The sequence below is a fragment of the Anomalospiza imberbis genome, chromosome 2, assembly GCF_031753505.1.
Source record: "Anomalospiza imberbis isolate Cuckoo-Finch-1a 21T00152 chromosome 2, ASM3175350v1, whole genome shotgun sequence".
Lineage (NCBI taxonomy): Eukaryota > Metazoa > Chordata > Aves > Passeriformes > Viduidae > Anomalospiza > Anomalospiza imberbis.
Window position 1 is genome coordinate 107946723 of NC_089682.1, and position 20713 is coordinate 107967435.

The 20713-nt window shown below is 41.7% G+C and overlaps 1 protein-coding gene across 1 annotated transcript in view; it reads left to right on the plus strand.

Annotated features, from left to right (window-relative positions):
* Positions 1–3817: 3817 nt before the first annotated feature.
* Positions 3818–20713, plus strand: part of TM9SF2 (transmembrane 9 superfamily member 2) — a 29900-nt gene continuing 13004 nt past the window's right edge. The window contains exons 1-7 of the mRNA XM_068182517.1: positions 3818–4083; positions 8891–8958; positions 10022–10115; positions 10824–10951; positions 16960–17089; positions 18623–18747; positions 19587–19698. Coding sequence (XP_068038618.1) covers positions 3952–4083; positions 8891–8958; positions 10022–10115; positions 10824–10951; positions 16960–17089; positions 18623–18747; positions 19587–19698 — 789 coding nt within the window. The 5' untranslated portion in view covers positions 3818–3951. The remainder of the gene's footprint in view (positions 4084–8890; positions 8959–10021; positions 10116–10823; positions 10952–16959; positions 17090–18622; positions 18748–19586; positions 19699–20713) is intronic.

Sequence of the window (20713 nt, forward strand, 5' to 3'; positions counted from 1 at the left end):
GTTGCCTCAGCAGAGAAAAGGAATGCACTTATTTACAAAACTCTGTATTTTAGTTTCTTCAGGTTCCAGGGTGCAAACAGATAGTTTATATTAAAGTAAAAAAAAAAAAAAAAAAGTTGAAATGACAATTAGCAGCAAAATGGACATTAGTTGTATCCACTTAGCACCCTAAATGCTATGCAACAGAGCATTATTTTGTTCTTCTGGTAGTAAAATTGGAACAGAACTGTAATCTGTAGTGGGAAAAACAGCTGTGTTCTCGCACCTACCACAGCAAGGATTGTTTGTCTGTTCCACAGTAAGTGGAACAGCCCCACAGCTTGGCTGCTAAGGCACTCAGGCAAAGGAGAGAATATGCTAGGAGAAGGCATTAGACACTGAGCTATAGGATAAGAATGACTTTTGGGACTTTGTTTCTGAAATGAAGAGCTAAACTGTGGGAATTGTGAATCCTCAGATGAAGAAGACATCCCTTGGAGCTCAGACATGAGCAGAAAAAATGTGAGAACCACCACAAGAAAGCAAAAGTTATTCACTTTCTGATAAAAAGAAGGGGTAACACTTTTCAAGGAGTGACACTTACTTCCTCAGAAGTTTCCAATTGCTCTATATTCTTATCTCTGTATTTTCTTATGGCAATAATTTATCAGGAAAAAGCAAAGAATGTCCTTTTAGACTGGCTTCTGTTGGTTCATTAATGTCTGAAACAGTATTTTTTCCTGCATTTTATTTCACAGTCTTGCATAACCTTGGAATTTCTGGTGATAAAACCTTTGATACTTGTTCTTCCAGTAATAAAACCACACCCCCTGAACTGCAACTTATGGCTATAAGACTCATAACAGGGAAATTCAAGAAGAGAAATTATCAAGCAAGTTCCCACTGAATTTCCCATTAAATTAGAGAGTATGGGTTTTGCCCAGCTTCGAACTGAATCTCAGGGACCATGGCCATTCCTGGGATTGTAACCCATGGTTATAATTGCTCCAAAATAACACAGCCTACAAACAGTTTTTCCACATCACCTTTGCAGAGCAGTGAGGAGGGAGCATCATAGCATATGGCACCACATCCACAGAAATGCTGTTTGGACCAACTGGAAGAGCACTTCTTAAAATAGCTCTGAGTCAGCAGGTTTTGCAGTCACGAAGGCAGAGCAAGGGGAGAGATTTAAGCAGATCACAAAGCATTGATGCACACACCGCAACTCCTACTCATGGTGCAGCTTTTGGAGCGTTCTCAAGGAAGAGGAGGGTTAGATGGGCAAAGGCTTTTAAATATTCTCTCATGCAAAGGAATGGAATTAGGCCCACAAAAGTAATTTGCTTGGAATATTAACCTGGGAAATGGGAGATACATTTGAACTCCCTCGTGGCAGAAAAGAAACTGAACTTGGGTCATTTACAACCTGATTATCCTAACCATGAGTAATTTTAAATAAAAAGAGGGAACTGGGATTTCTTCTCCAGCTGTGCTTGTCATAAGGCTTGATCTTATAATTGTGCTCTTAGGATATCTACAGGATGAGACAAGTAGGAATTGAAATTAGAAAGGTAGATGAACAATTTATATTTTGAATATATGGAGAGCTCAAAAATCTCAAAAATATCTAATGTATATGCTATAAATTAATATGCATTTCATCTCAAACTTGAAGAATGGTTTGTGTAATGTTGAAAATTCATACAAATTTATTAAAATAACCTTGCCTAAAGACTATGTTATGTGATCTAAGTGCTTAGATGCTCAACCCTGTATCTGGTCAGATGCTGTGTGAATTGACCCACCTGAAGCTTCACCCTGCCCTAGACAGTTTGGCTACTGTAGGACTGTGTGATCAACAGGTGTGTCCCCAGAGCCCTGTAATAAACAGCAGAAATTAAATAAAAGACGTTGTGAGAACCAAGGCAATTAGTGGAAATGCTGCAGCATTTACAAAAATAGTTTTTCATGAGAGGGTGCTGTTTGGAGTTTTTGAAGCTGCACAAACCCAAATTGATGGAATGCTTTAGGAAGTAGGGAAAGGTAAAATGATAATCTGAGCAATGTCCTCTCCTACATTATCAAAACAGACTTTTTATGTCTGCCCCTCTTATAGGGTGTGGGTTTTTTGGTGGGGATTTTTTTCAGTAGATTTTTGTCAGTGCTATATGATAGCAGCCATTGCTAACGTGGAGAGAACGAGGACACAGATTGTTCTGAAAGCTCAGCTGCAATGGACAGCCACCACAGCCAACATCTGTCTGCCTGCCTGCCCGCCTCCTCCCCAGCTCCACTCAGCCAGCAGAATGTCTCACCCCGAGAATTTGGTTTGAAAACTATGAAGAATTGTCCACCCATGAGAATCAAAACACCGAAAACCCATGGGTCTGGTATGGCAGTATCATGCCATGGTCCCAGGACACCCGGAGGCCATCCTGCCTCCTTGGCCACCCAGCCGTCAGCGGTGATTGCTCCCTGCCTAGCTGTGTCGGTCAGTAATTCCCCACAAGAGCCCATGGGAGGAGAAGTGGGGAATAAAGACTGGATTTTCTATTTTAAAGAGATTATATTTTGCATGCAATTTTTCATATTTTTGTTTAAAAAAAAGCCTCACCCTCCCTTTCCAATAACAACCATATTCTGCTACATCTAGAAGAAGCTCCTGTTTTGTTTCAGTGCTTTGAAATTTACTTTATATTCTAACAACCCCTTCCTCATTTAGGAACTCTTGAACTGAAAATGATTGGGAATTCAAGGGTGCTGGTAAGAGGGCCTGGGCATGGCAGTTCCCTCTTCCCAGTAAAACCCTTGAGAATTAAGAAAAAAACAGAAAAAACAGAAAAAAAAAACACAAACAAAATTTCTTTTAAAAATTTTAATAATTTATTTTAATTTATTATATTTATAATTTTATAATAGTTTATTTATTTTTAAAAAGACAAAATTTATTTTTAAAAAAGCAAGGACTGAAAGGCATGAAGCCAGTGCAGCCTGACCGGGATCAGTGGGCCCAGGCTTTGCTGGGATTGACTGCCCAGGTGCAGGGGTCCCAAATGGCAGCTGAGCACCATTCCTGTCTATCGGCATTCACAGAGTCACTGAAGGGGCAGGTTACAAGGGACCACAGTGGGACAATCTGGTCCAGCCTCTCTGCTCAGGAGGCAGGGTCATCCCAGAGCACACGGCACAGGATTGCGTCCAGGCGGTTCTGGGGTGTCGCCGGTGACGGATACTGCCCAGCCGCTCTGGGCAGTCTGTTCCCGTGCCCAGCCACTCGCACAGTAAAGAAGTTCATCCTCGTGTTCAGGTGGAGCTTCCCGTGCATCGCTCTCTGCCCGACTCCTCTCGTCCTATTGCTCGGCACCACCGAGCAGAGCCTGGCTCCATCCTTTTGGCAGCCTCCCTTCAACACCGATAAACACTGATGAGGTCCCGTCTCAGCCGTCTCTTCCCGAGGCTGAGCAGGCCCAGCTCTCTTAGCCTGTCCTGGTAAGAGAGCTGTTCCAGCTCCTGGATCCTCTTTGTCTCGCCCGCGCTGGACCCACTCCAGGAGCTCCTGTCTCTCTCGTACGGAGGAGCCCAGAGCTGGACACAGCACCCGGGCTGAAGAGAAGGGCGGGATCACCACCCCGGAGCCGCCAGCACGGCTCCTCCTCACGCATTCGCGGCGCGGCCGCTGGCCCGGCGCTCCGGGCGGGCCGGGGCCGCTGCCGTGGCAACGGGGGCGCGAGACACCCCGGAAGCGAACGCGCGCGCCGGCCCCGCCCCCCTGCCGCCGCTCGCTCTGGCGGCCCCGCGCGCGGCGGGTGGCGACGTGTCGCGCGCGCGCGCGCGAGAGGAGGGAGCCGGAAGCGGCGCGGCCGCGTCAGGGCGGGCGCGGGGGGCGAGAGACGGAGCCGCGACCCCGCTGCCGCCCAGCGACCCCGCTGCCGCCCAGCGACCCCCGGCCCCGCCGGCCCCCGGCCGGACATGGCTCTGCGGCGGCTTCTCCTCATCGCTGCCGCGCTGGCGGCGGCCGCCGCGCCCGCCGCCGCCTTCTACCTGCCGGGCCTGGCGCCCGTCAACTTCTGCGAGGCCGGCAAGGAGAAGCCCGAGTGCAAGGTGAGCCCGGGGGGCGCCGAGGGGAGGCCTCTGAGGCCGCCCGGGTGCGGCGCGGCCTGGGTGTTGTGCCCCTGCCGCGGGGCTGCGCAGTGGAGTTTGTCCGGAGGGTTTGGAGCCACCTCGCCGGGCCGTGCCGTGCCGTGCCCGTGCCCGTGCCGTGCCGGGCAGTGCCGTGCCGTGCCGTGCCCGTGCCCGGGCCGTGCCGTGCCGAGCCGAGCCGAGGCTCCTCGGCGGCGCGGGGGCTGTGGCTGCGGGGACTCCGAGCGTGGCTCGGTTCCCGCTGTGCTCAAGCTGCTCGCGGAATTGTTAGGGTTCGAATGGATCTCTGGAGACACCTGGTCCAGCCCCCTTGCCAAGGCAGGGTCGCCGGGAGAAGGTGACACAGGGACGCGTATGAATGTCTCCAGAGGGGGAGACTCCGTGGCACTCTGGGCAGCCTGTTCCAATGCTCTGTCGCCCTCAGTGTAAGGAAGTTGCTCCCCGTGTTGAGGTGAAACTTCTTGTGATTTAGTTTACGGCCACTGCTCCTTGACAAGGAAGTTGATGAGACAGAGGACCCAGGGGAATGGCAGAGGTGCTCGCCTGGCTCAGCTCCGGCCTGGCTGGGAAGTGAGCACGATCCCTCCGAGGGAAGGAGAGAGCTGTTGGCTCATCCTGTGAGATACGGCCACGTCGGGGAAGTAGGAAGCTCCGGCCGGTTATCTCTTGGGTCCTTTCAAATCCCTGCAGGAAAGCTGCAGCAAGTAAGGAGGGCAGTGGCAGGTCATGCCAAGAGGTGTGTGTGTGTGATTCTTGGCAGGAGTGAGCAGATATCAAAGTAAGCATGCAGTAACACTCTCCTTCTGTGTCTTCCTGGCTGCAGGAACCTCTAGTGTAGGGGCTTCTAGGCCTCAGAATGTCAAGTGAATCTTAAACTTACCTTCATGCCTGCAGAAGTGACGAGCAGAGTTCACATAACCAAATAACTCATTTGTAAGGATATTGGTGGGAAGCATTAATGTAAATCTTCTCTGATGAAAAATCATTTTTACTCCTTTGGGACACCTTTTGAAGTTGTTTCCTGCTGCTGTGATGGAAGTTACAGCAGACTGTGCTTTAATACTTGAATGAGAAAGTTCAAGACCAATCAGTTTTATGATCCATGGTCTAATTACTGTTGAAAGCGGCTGTCTTGCAGTTTCTGAGCTCTCTGCCTTGCACGAAACACTGGTTCATAATTCTTCAGAATAAGAGCCTGCCTAAACTGTGTGCTTTTGGTAAATACCATGTGCTGACTTTATCCTTCTGCTCTCGTGAATCAGCAGAGCTGGGAATAAGCCAAGCACACAATGAAGGCGGTTCAGTTGTAGTAGTAAAATATCCTGTGGATATTCTTTTATAGGACCACAGAAATGGTGTTTGGAAGTGACCTCAACAGGTCACATACTGCAGCCTCATGAGTATGGAGCATGAGAGGACAGAAAGCACTGCTGTTGTCAACACTAGATCAACTCGGCTCTACTACCTTTGTTTAAGCAAGCTTTGGAAACATCCATGCATGGAGTACCCATCTCCTCCCTGGGTGACCTGTTATAGTGCTGTACCACCCTCTTAAGGAATGTTTTTTTTTTAAATACAGGCTAAAGCTTTCAAGCTGCAGTTTGTGTTTGTTTCACAACATCCCTGAAAAACATTGCTATGTTTGGATTATTCCTGTTTTAAGCTTGTAGAAGGCAGATTTCTTTTTTTAAGTCAGGTGGACCACATAGCCTACTGTCTTTTGTAACCAACCTGAGACACTTACGGGGTGATCTTTCTCAGATGTCTCTGCATTTTTATTCCTCATAAAACACGTACAAAAGGTTTGTCTTCTCCTGAGATTTTATAATTTAATAAATGTGACATGAGGTACTTGAGCAATGTAAATATACCACCAGCAGGCAGCTGACACCTCAACAGCTGTAGTAGTGCAAAAATTCTTTCTGCAGTTAGCCACCTCTTAGCAATTTCCATATTAGACATAGGCATATGGAGAAATCTAAAGCACTCTTCACATCTTATTCTCTCCGTATAGTCTGCAGCTGAATATACTCTGGTCCCTGGTAAGGAGAAACAATATATGGTTGGATTATTGCTGTATCATATTTATGTAAGTCGATAAAATTAAGCTCCCTTGGACAGGCTTAATTTCTCACAAATTTCTTGCAGTTATCACTGTTAATTGCAATGTCAATAATAGTGCATTTTCCTCTGCCTGAGGATTTCGATCCACATGCCAGACCTCCAAAACCTACTATTTGTCTATTATGATCCCTGTGATCGGCTGTCCTGTGTTGGTGAGATGGGATGAGATGTTGTTAACGGGGCATGTGGCTAAGAGCAATGAGACCTGTGGCTTTCCCCCTTTCTCCAGGTTTCCTGCTAATCTGCTTGGGCAAACTCAGTTTGGCTGCTTCGTCTGGTTTTGGTTAGAATATCGTCAGAAATTGAATGGGATCTATGCAGACTTAAGTAGTAATTCTTGCCTAAAGATTAAGAATCCTTACTCAGTTTTAAAAAATACTGATTGCTTCAAAAAGGGTTTGGTGTTTTATGGGAAATGGTTTATCAAATATGCTGATCTGCAGTTATGCATATAATTCTTAGGAAAAATTGCAGCATTCATATAAATCCCCTCCAATGAAAAGTAGCTAATTTAAGGCTATGGTTCTGTGGCCAGCTGAGGCAGTCTAATTCCCCGCTGCTGAGAGTGAGAGATTTCATTCTGTCTTCCCCTGGGCAATGTGTTCCTGTCCTCTGCATTGACCCAGCTGTGTTACTTGTTGGTTTTTTATGCTTAACGTGGCAGGAAACTATCCAACTTTTTGCCAGTCTAGTTTCCTTCTGTGTTAGGGAGTTGAAGTGACTTACAGAAGTATGGCAAGCGTGCACTACCCAGAGGTGAGCAGCAGGTCTGCGTGGCTTAGGGCAGGGGAAAGGTGAGCCTCAAGGTGTGTCTTCTTCACTTAGTGGGTCATGCTAACAGCTCACAGAGCTTCCTGTGTCTCCCAGGACTGCCCCCTGACTTGCACATGGACAGCTAAGGTGTATCAGTAAAACACAGTATCCAGCTGAAGTATCTGAGCTACAGATACATGTGAACATTTCCGTCTTTTCTTTTCCTCCAGAATTTATTGGTTTGGCTAAACTTGAATTTTCATAGGGAGGAAGTGCTCTTCTTTTGGTAAGAAAATAGATGGCTTGCTTTTGGAAGGGAGAGGGTTTGTTCTTGAGGGCATTCACCTTTGTTTTGCTCTTCAGCTCTTGTCTGATTACACAGTAAGGCAGCTCAGTTTGTGTTGTGGTTTAACCCTAGCTGGCAACTAAGAACCACACAGGTGTTTGTTCCCTGCTGACCCCAGTGAGATGGTGAGGAGAACTGGGGGGAAAAGTAACTTGTGGATTGAAATAAGAACAGTTTAATTGAAATAAAGTAAATATACTCATACTACTAATGATAGTAACAATAATAATAATTATAATGAAAAGGAGAGGGGATGGGGGGGGAATGAAACCCAGGCAAAACAAGTTGCACAATACAATTGGTCACCACGCACTGATGGATGCCCAGCCTATCTCAGAGCAGTGATCATCCCCATCCAGCCAATTCTCCCCATTTATATACTGAGTGTGGCACTCCATGGTATAGAGTGGCTCTTTGGCCAGTTCAGGTCAGCTTCTCCTGGCCATGCTCCCTCCCAGCTTCTTGTGCACCTCGGTGCTTGCAAAGCATGGGAAAATGAAAAGTCCTTGACTCAGGATAAGTACTACCTAGCCACAATTTAAAGCTTCAGTGTGTTATCACATTATTCGCTCATTGAATACAAAACACAGTGCTGTACCAGCTGCTAAGAAGAAAATTCTATCTCAGATGAAGTGAGGACAGCCTGCTGTGATAATAAGAACTGCTCTTCAAAATTTTTTTTGATAAGTCTTTTAGTGTTTAAGCCCATTGGATTGGTTTACTGTGCAAGCAGATAACTGCCAAAAGCAGTGTAAGGCAAACACTTGAAATTTATTGGAACTGCACAACTAGAATAAGGGAAGGGATTTTGAGACTAAGAGCGAAGAGTGAGAGACCTCTCCCTTTCCATAGAAATGGACTAGCCCATCTGTAATTAAGGTATATAGATTAAACTAATCTGAAACCACAGTAGACTGAATTTCAGGTTCTTACTCGAGTTGAGTAAGAACCTGATAGAGTTAATGAAAAACTTCTATAGGAAGGTAAATGTGGGTGTTCTTGCCTTCTCTTTGGAAAGAGATTCTGTTCAAACTTAAAATGTTGTATCAGTCTGAATACATTGTTGAAATTATCAGAGTTCAGTTTTTAGTTACTACACAGATAAAATTGTGGAGCATCCTTAATTTCAGGGAGCAGTACTGGTCTCATCTGCACTTTTCTTCATGTTCTTTGAAGACTTATTATGCAGACTTATTAAAGTTGTGGTGATGACTAATATGACTCTAACTTGGTACATTAAACTCAAACACTGGCAACTGTGCTAAGGATATTATTTTTGTGCATGATTTCCTGCTATCTTGTAGTTGGAATGCTTATGTTAGCCTTCAAGTGTTTTTGTCGTGTGGTCACTGCTTTTGTGATGGTTAGATAGTGCTTTACTTATGCTTCCAGCAGATGTAGTTCATTACACGTGAAGGTGTATGATTACACAAATCTTACATTTTCAGCTTTCCTTAACCTTATTCAAACAAATCTATTTTTATATATCCATGGGAATTGAAGGAGTGCTTTAAATATAACTGCTGGTTATCTTTGCTCTTTCAGTCTGGAATCGAGCTGTTTGTGAACAGGCTTGACTCAGTAGAGTCTGTCCTCCCCTACGAATACACTGCGTAAGTATATTGTAATGTCTGTGCCATTTTAATTGTCAGTTTTTTCAAAAAGATGGATTTCATTTACCTTAAAGTATTATTTACTCCTTGTTACTGCAGTGTGTCACTGAGGCATGGCTATTTATTTTGCTAACATAAGTTTACAAATACAGAATTTACAATGAGCAGATGGATGCCTACATTACTTGCTTTGTCTCAGCTGTCTTTGCTCATACTTCAGTGCATGGATTTATAGGTCCTCATGCAGGTCAAATCACTGTTGTAGTGGAACTTAAGGTTAAAATATGTGTGTATAAATATATGATACTTTACTGCATCAGTTGTCACTGTTGATCAAAATATTACCTCTGTCTTTAGTAGCCGATGCCAGATGAGTTAAAGTGGTAATGAGGTGCGAACATCCCATCAATTATCTTAATGAGGTGTTAAATGTTTTCTTTGTACACATCATAGGAGTGCACAAAATGTATCAGTGCCCGGTACAGCTATGTAAAGTTTTTGCTATAAAGAATATTTTGACTGTTAATATTGAAGAGCTTAAGCACCAGTTATGTCTACACTTTAAAGAACACAAATGTGATATATTTAAAAATAGACTGGAAAAAGGAGGATGTGGAGGATGTGCTATTAAATGTGTTGGTGAATAAAACTGTAATAACCTGTTTCATAGTGTTTGTTGTAAGGGAGCTGTCTCTGTTTATTTTTCCTCAAATTCCGGAATCTGGCCTGCATGCTTTTTTTCTCAGAGTTATTATTAAACTCTAGGTGAAGATTTAATTCTTGTCTAAAATCCCTGTTCAAATAGGAAACTTCTAATTACTCAAAGAAACTTAGAGTACAATGTTCTGAAATAGCTGATGAAGAGATTTGAATGTTGGTTCTGTTTTGGCTGGTTTATTCTCAAACCAGGATAGTGATTTTTCACACTTCACCGGTTAAATGAAGAAACTGTTGTCTACAGGGAAAGCTGTTTGGCTTCTTCTTCTTGTGATGAACATGTTGATTTGGGAACATTTGCAGCTGAGAATATTTTGTTAATTTTTGTATCTTTTCTCTAATTCAGGTTTGATTTTTGTCAAGCAGAAGGAAAGAAGCGTCCATCTGAAAACCTTGGCCAAGTCTTGTTTGGAGAGAGGATAGAACCGTCTCCTTACAGGGTTGGTTCTCTGACAGGGGGTGTTCAGTAATGTGTGCATTCAAATATAACCCAAGGAGATCAGAATCTTGAAGATGATTTTCACAAGGGCTTTATCTGAGAAAGCTTCAGCATCTGAAATTCCACACGATAAAAATCTTGTCAGTTTAACCTTATTGTAACTGTGTGCTTTACATTGTGGGGCTGTAGCCTGAAATGCTGTGCAGGTTATCTTCTCTCTTTGGGATCTGACAAAACCTTATTGCTGCTCAGCACTCTTGTTTCTTAGAACCAGATCTGAAAATACTGCAGCCATAAAGTGGAAGAATTATAAATGGTTTTAGCTTGCTGGTCTTTCCTGCTGACTGAAGCTCTCACATTCTCATCTACAGAGGTAGTAGGAGAGAAAGTTACCAATTGAAGCTGCCTGTGACAGCATGGCTGTTGTGAGGTCAAATGACTAATCTGGTAAATCATGGCAGAAAATGTGTGTTAATCAGTAACAAGGAGCTCTTGCTGTAGGGCTCCCTGCAGTGAGCACAGGAGGGGTTTATAGCACATACCAGTATAAAAACTTCCTCTGGAGGGTTGATGTACCTAGTCTCAGTAATTTGTTAGGTGTTTTCATTATAATAGTATAGGCAATGAAATGTATAGGATAAATTGTTATGTACTGAAATAAGACAGTTTGTTACAACCTTTTTTCTCATGAGTCTTTCATTTTTCTTAGTTCACATTCAACAAGAAGGAGACATGTAAATCTGTTTGTACAAAAACATATGATACCACAAAGCCAGAAGACAAACAGAAATTAGACTTTTTGAAAAAAAGTATGCTACTGAATTATCAACATCACTGGTAAGTTGGTAAGTCTAAAATTCGTGGATTGGTTAGTGTAGTGTGTTGGTGATAATTTAGTTTATACTTTCATATTTGCAAGTTAATACAGATGGAACACTAGATATGTGCACTTAATTTCTTCCCCTTCTGTTTTTGCATAAAATGTTATATTGTTTGTTGTCTTCATAAACAAAAAATGCCTTCACTTGAAGGGTAAGCACTTGGAGCGATGGAAATAAATCTGTTTCTAAACACAAAGCTTTGTGCTTACTGTAAAATACTGCTCCTTTTTTTCACCTGTAAATGTAGACATTAGTTCTGCTTTAGCTTGAGAAAAGTCTTACAGGACCTTTATTCTGTTGCTACATTGTCTTTGTTTTCCTTGACAGCTGTTGCACTCCCCTTCAAATGCTGTGTCCAGGAGACACGATCAACCGTCCTGAAAGACTTTCATGCAATGCTTGTTTCTCTTCTGTGGTTGTGAAAGGGAAAGGTGGCTAATGGAAACTAGTTAATGAAATTATTTTGGGGAGTGCATAAAAGCTTGGTCCTTTTCCTGTTCTCTGGGCCTCTCTGTAACCATCTGATTGACCTTGGAGCATGCTGGGGCTCTGTTTGGGCTCAGACCTTGAATCCTCATCCAGTGGGCATTAAGAGAGGGGCAAGGCTGAATGTGTGCGCTGAATCTTAGATACTCAGTTTCCCAACACTGCACCCACATCCAAGAGCTGTGAAATGTTTATCAGCAGGCTCAGTCCTGACACTGGAAATACCCAGCCATGTTATCAGTGTTCATTTAGTGCTTGACATGTTGGCATGCTCTGCCAACAGCAGCTTTCAGGTGCGAGAATAGAAGGAAAAACTTGGGCAAGAGTTCCTGTGGCATGTCTTTGCAAGGAATGCATGAGCATCATTAACTGATGTCACTCGTAGGCATGCCCTAATTCCAAGTATGGGCCTCCTGCTTTATGGGAACAAATTTGTTGATCTTCATCTAATTGGATTTAAACTTTTTGGGTATTTTAGTAAAAATGCAGGTTGAATGTTGAATGCTGCCACTGTCATTAACTGGTTTTCTGTAATGTCACATTCCATTTCTTCAATTTTGAAACAGCTGGAAAGGCAACAAGTGCATTTTCTACTGCTCTCAAGAATGGATATGGGATATCCCTTTGTGGGGATAAACTGTGGTTCACTGACGTAAATATTTCTGGGAACCTCTTTAAAATGAGTGTAGTAGGAATTTGATAGGTTACATCAGAAGGGTTCACAGGCAGTAGTCATATGTTCAGGTAGGTGAACAAGGAAGCCATAAAGAAACTCCAAAATGTACAGCTACTTTTGCAGGGATTTGAAGTGTGTATGCCTAATGCTAAAATAAGTGGAGCTTCAAACATGCTGGACTTGATTATATTCCTCTTAAACACTGCATATGTTTGTAATATTTGCTCCACTTTGAATTTCAGTAATGCACGAGTCTGGCGTAAAAGACTGAGCTATAAAAGGTTGTGTATATTTTGGTGTGTAACTTAAAAATAGCTTCCCAAGACTACGAAGCTTGAAATAAGTTAATTTTTTCTAGGGAAGCCCATAACTTAGGCTGATAGAAGCTGAAACAGAGCTGTGTAAAATTAATCCTACAAAAAAGTACTTCAGACTGGTTTGGGGTTTTTTCCCCGTAGATTAAATTGTTTAAAAAATATACTTAGTGTATTCAAGTATACTTTTTTTTTTTTAACCAGCTAGCTAACTTGATAAGACTTTTGAGGTTTAAGTAAGATATAATTTTGTTTCTCAGTGTGAAAACTTCCCTTGAAATTTAGGTTATTTCTTAATTCCTTTAATGGTATTTTTACTATTTTTTCTTTTTTTTTTTTTTTGCTCTGCCCACTGCCTTAAAACTTAGGAACCAGTGAAAAATCCCTGGTTATGTCTGTTAGTCCTCCTTAGCCACAGCTTCACAAAGTGGCAGTGGCTGGATTTTGTGATTAATGATGTGTGCTCCAGGAGTATGGTACAGAGGTATGTTGTACAGGGATCAACAAGGTAGCATAAGTGAGGATTCAGTAGAGGGTTATTATCCAGCTTCAATTTATCATGAGATTCCTGGGGAACACAGATGGTGCAAAATACTTTTAAGGTTTCAAAAGCCACTTAATAAGATTAGGAATTGACATACTGAATTGGACTCAACAGCTATACTGATATCTTGGCTGACAATGTTCATCACCAGATGTTCTTGAGAGACATATAAGAACACTGTTGAATAGCATATTTGCTCCACATGTATAATCTCTTCAAGTCATTTTAAATGTGAAGATTAGCTGTGAAAAATGATTTGCTACTTAAACTATCAATTTGTTCTGGCATTGCTGCTGCTTGAAGGCAGCTCAGTATGTCTTTGTTGCATAGATGCAAAGGAAAGCCTTTATCCAAACCACACTTACTTGCAATATGTTAATGTTGCCTTGTTTTGATTAGGAGATGAAAACACTAACAAAAGCAAGCAATCTCTCTAGGATATGTTATGGAGATAAAACTTCAAATACACTAGCACAGAACTGATCGTGTTAGAAAAGACCTCTAAGATCACTGAGTCCAGCCGTGTGGTGGGTTGACCCTGGCTGGACACCAGGTGCCCACCAAAGCTGCTTTGTCACTCCCCTCTCAAGTGGACATGGGAGGGAAAACGTAGCGAAAGGGTCAAGATAAGGGTAGGGAGAGATCATTCATCAACTACTGTCATGGGCAAAACAGACTCAATTTGGTGAATTTAGTTTAATTTATTACCAGTCAAATCAGAGAAGGGTAATGGGAAATAAACCCAAATCTTAAAACTCCTTCTCCCCACCACTCCCTTCTTCCCAGGCTCAACTTCACTTCCAGTTTTCACCACCTCCTTCACACAGGGGCCAGAGAATGGGGATTGTGGTCAGCTCATCATCACACATTGTTTCTGCCACTCCTTCCTCCTTAGGGTCAGGACTCTTCACACTCTGCCCTTGCTCAATGTGGGGTTGCTCCCATAGAAGAGTTTTTAATGAACTTCCCCAATGCAAGTCCTTCCCATGGGCTGCAGCTCTTCAGGAACTGTTCCAGTGTGGGTCCCTTCCAAGGGGTACAGTCCTTCAAGAAGAGGCTGCTCCAGGCATAGGTCTCCCATGGATTCACAAGTCCTGGCAAACCTGCTGCAGAATGGGCTCATCTTTCCGTGGGGCCACAGGTCCTGCCAGGAGTCTGTTCCAGTGTGGGTTTCCCATGGGATCACAGCCTCCTTCAGGGCTCATCCACCTGCTCTGATGTGGGGGTCTTCTGTGGGGTGCAAGCAGCTATCTGCTGCCCTGTGGTCCTCCATGGGCTGCAAGGGGACAGCCTGACATACCATGGGCTGCACCACAGGCTGCTGGGGAATCTGCTCCTGTGCCTGGAGCATTTCTTCCCCCTCCTTCTCTACTGATCTCGGTGTCTGCAGAGTTGTACATATTCCCACTTCTCTCTCCAACGGCTGATGCTGTTGTGAAGCGTTTTTTCTCCCTTTCCTAAATCTGTTTCCCAGAAGTGCTGCCTCTGGTCACTTACGGGCTTGGCCTTGGCCAGCAGGGAGTCTGTGTTGGAGCCAGCTGGCACCAGCTCTCTCAGACATGAGAGTTCTTACAAAAACCTCTGGCAATTCTTACAAAAACTTCTGTACCCCCCTGCCAACCAAAACCTTGCCACACATACCAAATAAAAATGTTAACCTAACACTGCCAATTCCACCACTAAACCATGTCCCTAAGTGCCATTTCTAGGCCATTAAATGCTTCCGAGGTTGATGACTCAATCACTTCCCTGGACAGCCTGTTCCAGTGCTTGACCACCCTTTCAGTGAAGAATTTTTTTCTGATATCCAACCTGAATCTGCCCTGGCACAACTTGGGGCCATTTCCTCTCTTCCTGTAGCTAGTTGCCTGGGAAAAGTGGCTGACCTCCACCTTGAACATCTGTCATGCATTTGAAGATAGCAATAAGGTCTCTCTTGAGCCTCCTTTTCTCCAGACTAAACAACCCCAGCTCCCTCAGCCACTCATCATAAGGCCCTTCCCCAGTTCTGTTGCCCTTCTCTGGACATGTTCCAGCACCTCATTGTCTTTCTAGTCGCGAGTGGCCCAGAACTGGACACTGGATTTGAGGTGCGGCCTCTCCAGTGCTAAGTACAGGGGGACGATCACTGTCCTGGTCCTGCTGGCCACACTACTGCTGATACAGGCCAGGATGACACTGGCTGCCTTGGCCACCTGGGCTCTCTGCTGGCTCATGTTTGTCGTCTCTGGACCAGCACCCCAGGTCCTCTGCTGCCGTGCAGTTTTTCAGCAATTGTTGCCCCAGCCTGTAGTGCTACATGGGGCTGTTGTGACCTATGTGCAGAACCCAGCACTTGGCCGTGTTGAATCTCATGCCATTGGCCTCATATAATATGGTCAAAGTGTAATGAGTTTAAATCTGGAATAGCTCCTAATTTGCAACTTCATTGTACCCTGTAGTAACATGGTGAAGTGAGTAGGAACTGGTTGGTGCTGTTGCTGCTTGCAACTGTGATAATCTTTGAAATCTCCTAAAAACCTGGCACCTCTTGTTTTTGTAGGGCCTGTCTTCACATTTTCTGTTGTGTCAGTATAAACAAAGAATACTGCAGTTTATTTCTGCTGGGTAGCTACTGGTAGGGATTATGCAGCACTCTCCATGTTGCGTGGATAAACATGCAACATACATAAAACACACATACATAACATACATAAAACATAGCACTCTTTTCTCCTCTGTCTGCTGATGTGCTGTGAAAAATGGTGGTAATTTAAAGGCTGTTCAAATATGCAGCAGATTAAATAGTGCTTTGTTTTTTGTTATCTGAAGTCATAATTCCTGTTTAATTAAGTGTTTAAAAGTATCTTTAAGACACTTAATTGTAAAGACATTCAGGAGCTTGGTAAATTGTATAAAATTGTGTTTACTTTCAGTGGGATGTCCTTTTTCTGGTTTAGTGATACACAAAATATGGCAGTTCTCTATTGTCTTCATATATGAAGTTTATTAGTGTACCTTTGAAAATATACCTTCAGCAATTAATGCTGGCAGATACTGAATTTTAAGTCTTCTTTACATGACATATTTTGGGGATTAATCTTTTAGCTGTTTAAAACACTTCATAAAACATAAATTTGTTTAAGGTCTTCTAGTAGTTCCTTTTATGAAGGGACAGAATCCTTTCTCTATGTTTAAAAGTATGTTTTTGGTTTTGACATTTGTACTTTTAGTTCCATGTTAGATACAGTTTGTATCTTACTGTCTTAAAACTTTCTGCAACTCATGAAAGCGTGCATTTCCACAAATTTTTAATTGAAACTGACCTATAAACCCCCTGGTTTTAGGTAATATGAGTATAAATCTTGTGAGGCAATAATATAAAAGCAGCAGGTTTGAAAGTTATTATTTCCCCAGTTGTTTGGTGGTTTACAATTTTTGGTAATGCAAATCATCTAATTAAAATGTTGCATGCTCTTTGGTAGCTGTAAATGAGGTTAATGATTAGGAATTCACGTAAATAGCAGAAAAAAATTTTAAGAGTGCCATGGAAAGTGTATTTTGCAATGAGAAAACTGGAGAATTAATAGTATGTGCTGTAAGCTTTTTAAAAAATTTTCTGTTTTGTCTTAAACTTGAAATTGTCAATTTTAGCTGGTTTAGCAAATTCGATGATTTTGGCCATTATTTAAAGACAAAATAATAATCTAAATTGTTGTGAATTTGGACTAGGCAAGTTTTCAGCTTTGGGCTGTTTTTGTAACGGGACTTCATGAAACAGTGCAGTGAATACAGTGGTTTCAGTTGAACTTGGATTGGCAATCAGTGCAATTCCATGGGTAGTATTACTTTTGTAGTTAATATTCCAGTAATGAATGTAGCAAAGTAGATAAATGTTAATCTGGTTTTGTTTCCATTACATTGTGTATTTTGAAAAATGTGAAGTGTCACTATGTCATTTACAGGATTGTGGACAACATGCCTGTGACGTGGTGTTATGATGTAGAAGATGGCCAGAGGTTCTGTAATCCTGGTTTTCCTATTGGCTGTTATATTACAGAAGATGGCCGTCCAAAAGATGCCTGTGTTATTAATGTATGTTTATGCAATTATATATTTTTTAATATCCCCTTCTTACTAATTTAGAGACTAGCATTTCCCTGTGTCGTGTTTCTATGGTGAGTCCTTGCTATTTTAAGAACCCGTGTTGCCTAAAAACAAGGCAAGTGTTTTGGTCTCTGCAAGTACCTCTATTTGAAAGTCTGATCTAAGCCTAAGAACCTTGTGTCTTATGCTGCATAGTATAGAGGAGCTCTAAAAGATCAAGGGGTGAACCTGCATAACATTCAGTACATGTGGAGGGTAAAGGTGAAGGAAAGCATATTCTTTATTGCCTAAGAAATGGAAATGTTTGAAGACTTGGACTTGACATTTTTGTGGGATAGAAGTGTTTTCATGGAAGCAGATTTGCATAGGTGTGTTTGTACCTCTGCATACTTTTGCAAGGTTTGCTTTCCCTAAAACTGGGAGCTGATGGAAAAAGAGAAGATTTCTGCATGATCAAAGATTCTCTTGTGATAGATGGTGGTGGAGATCCAGATAAGTGCACTGAAAGCATTATGGAATAATAATACAACAGAAAGTCCAGGAAGTGTTTAGACTACCACAGATCTCTTCCATGGCAAGGTCACTGAAAACTTGGGATAGGTTTTTGGGTTTTTTCAAAATGGTTGGTTTTATTGAATTGATCTTAGCAAAGGTAACAGTTTCTGTGGTTGCCAATTTTGTTTACTTGCTTCCATAATGAGTTGGTTTCAGGGTCTCCATATGAATGGATGCATTTATGATCAAATATGTAATCTGGCAATATAATTTTTATCTTATTTTAATACTTGCTTTTAATAGAAGGAAAATAACATTTGAAGAAATAACTGATGTACTGTAGAAGAACATTTCATTTAACTATTCTTATAACTGGGGGTGCTCTATAGAAAGGGTGGGGATAGAATCCTTAAGAGGTACTAACTGAACTTCAGTAGACATAGCTGTTAAATTGCTTGTGAGTTTAGCCACCTCTTTAACTGACTGAATTCCAAGGTGATGTTTCCCTTCACCTGAGGTTTACTTGGCTGCTGCTTGCTGTTCATCCCTGTGCATCTTTGGTTTCAGAGGTGGTTCTGTCACAGAGAGCATTTATTTGCATTGTCTTAGGAGGTTCTGTTTCATTTCTTAAAAATATACTCACTGTTTTAAAATAACTGATGTTTATTAAATGCTTCTAATTACAAAAGTTGTCACATAGTTATCTATTCAGTTTGCTACTGAAATAAAATAGGACCTCTTCAGTTAAAGAAATTTATTAATAAATATATATATTAAATATTTAAAATTAATTTTTCTACTTTTCAATTGTACTAAATTGTTCTTAGCATTAACTTATTTAACTTAGGTTTTTAATGCAAGAAGGTACTTACTGTCTTTATAATTTTCAGTATTTCAAATTCATATTTGAGAACTTCTAGGCAGAAAAACTATATGCAGTCTAAAATTCTGTTATGCAGGCTTCTGTCTGAGGCTTTGAGATGTCTGTATTTTTTGATTTTTTAATATAACCTTTTGTCATTGCAGTCAGAATTTCATGAAAAAGATACCTTTTATATTTTCAACCATGTTGACATAAAAATTTATTACCATGTTGTGGAAAATGAAGCTCTGGGAGCAAGACTAGTTGCTGCTAAACTTGAACCAAAAAGGTTAGTAGTTGAAAGTAACTTGTCATCAAAAAGTGATCCATCCCAAGACACTTGCTTTGATCTGGGAACCAGCTGCTAGTCAGAAATACTTTCAGATATGTGACCTGTAGGTTACCTCTCCTGTTGATTGATGTAGTGTAGTTAGTCTAATGTAATTTTGTTCTGAATTTGATGGACCTTGGTGCACTTTTTCCTACTTGGACCAAGAAAAGATAAAATAAAACCTCTAAGTGTTTGTGGGGTGTTATGAGTGTGTGTGTGCATGTATGTAGAACCCTAATTTCCCTACCGGGGAATATTGTGTTGTATCAGAATAGGCCACCAAGGCCCGCTGCAGGCTTGACTGGAGTGCAAGATTTGATGTCTTCAACAATCAGGATTTGTATAGAAAGATTTCACAGATACACTCAGTTGTTCTGGTGTCTGTATGGCTTTTGCACAACTGCTGCCTGTTAGCATCTTGTCTTTCGTGGTATAACTGAGCTTCTTGCATTGTTGGATCAGTTGAAAGTATTTTTTCCTGACAGAAGTTTGTAATTCTGGTGGTGTAACTTTTTAAATGTTTTGGAGGTTCATACCCATACTAAGGCTTCTTTAATTTTTGGTACTCTGCTTTAGAGACTGTGCTCTTTTTAGAAGAGACAAACCTTGTTTAAGAAGTTTCAAAAGTTCCTGAGCTTAGGATATGTTCCTTATAAATTCTGAAATTTATGAGACATTAAGTACAATTCTTATATTTAAGGGAAGAATCCTTGGTATGCTTTTCTAGGATGAATGAATTCTTTCTTACGAATGTTGTCAGTGAAGTGGCTTTCATTCTGTGTCTTGTCTTCCTGCAGTTACAAGCATACTCATCCAGACAACCCTGATTGCTCAGGAGTACCTATGGATATAAGTAATAAGGCCAGTGGAGAAGTCAAAATTGCATACACATACTCAGTTACTTTTCATGTGAGTACTAAGATTTTTGTGGTAGTTACCTCTTACAGTCTTGCATTAATACTCTGAATTATAAAGACAGACAATTAAAATTGACTCAGAATAGTAAATTTGTAGTTTTAAAACTTTATTTGAACTGGAATGTCAGAGGTGTCTTGGGATTTAACCACATACATTACAGTTTTGCGTACCAACACACAGAGAGTTGATGTGAAATACCATGTGGTTTTTAAGAGTCACACTTTCCACATCTGCCTAGGTTGTCTGGTAGATTATTTTTCAATCCAAGTTCTTAAGTCTGAGAAATTGTGTGTTTCATGTAGGTAGGTTGAAGCTGATAATTTTCTGCCCTCCTGCTGCAAAAGTTACCTTCTCTTCAAGGTCTTCCTCCCATGGAATCCTTCAAAAGAATAGGAAGCTGGTAGTCTTTGTTCTGCTACTCTGTATTTAAAAGCAGAGGAGCAGTATATCAGGCAGCTGCAGTCAGCAGTGAGAGCTGAATATTTCTCATTCTGCTGACAAACAAGAGAGGGAGGTTTTGATTTTGGTTTGTTTTTCTATAAATGGATTTTGCTGGACAAACTGGTTATCAAAGTTCCCTACTCCTCAAACTGTTTCCACTCTGAGTTCAAAATACAATAAATAGTATAAGAAGTATACTCAGGAGGGACTATATTATGTATATACTATATAATGATATTTTGAGAAATTATATCAGTTATGGCGCTGAAATGAATTTGTATACCGAAAAGCAAGTATTTCTGGAAACCTGTGAGAAGTTAGTAATTAAGAGTGACCTCAGCTTCATATTATTTTATTGTTTGTCCTTAAAAATGACATGCCCAGCTGTGTGTGTGTGCAACTGTCTTGTGCACAGTGTTACATCAATTGGAGGTAATCTTCTGAATTTCTATTGGGTTGGCAGACCAAGTCATCTCAGGAAGACCAAAAAAAAGGCAGTTTAGATATGAGGAAAAATGCAGTTCTGTCCTAGAGTCATTGATACTGGTTTAGAAATTTGTTGCTT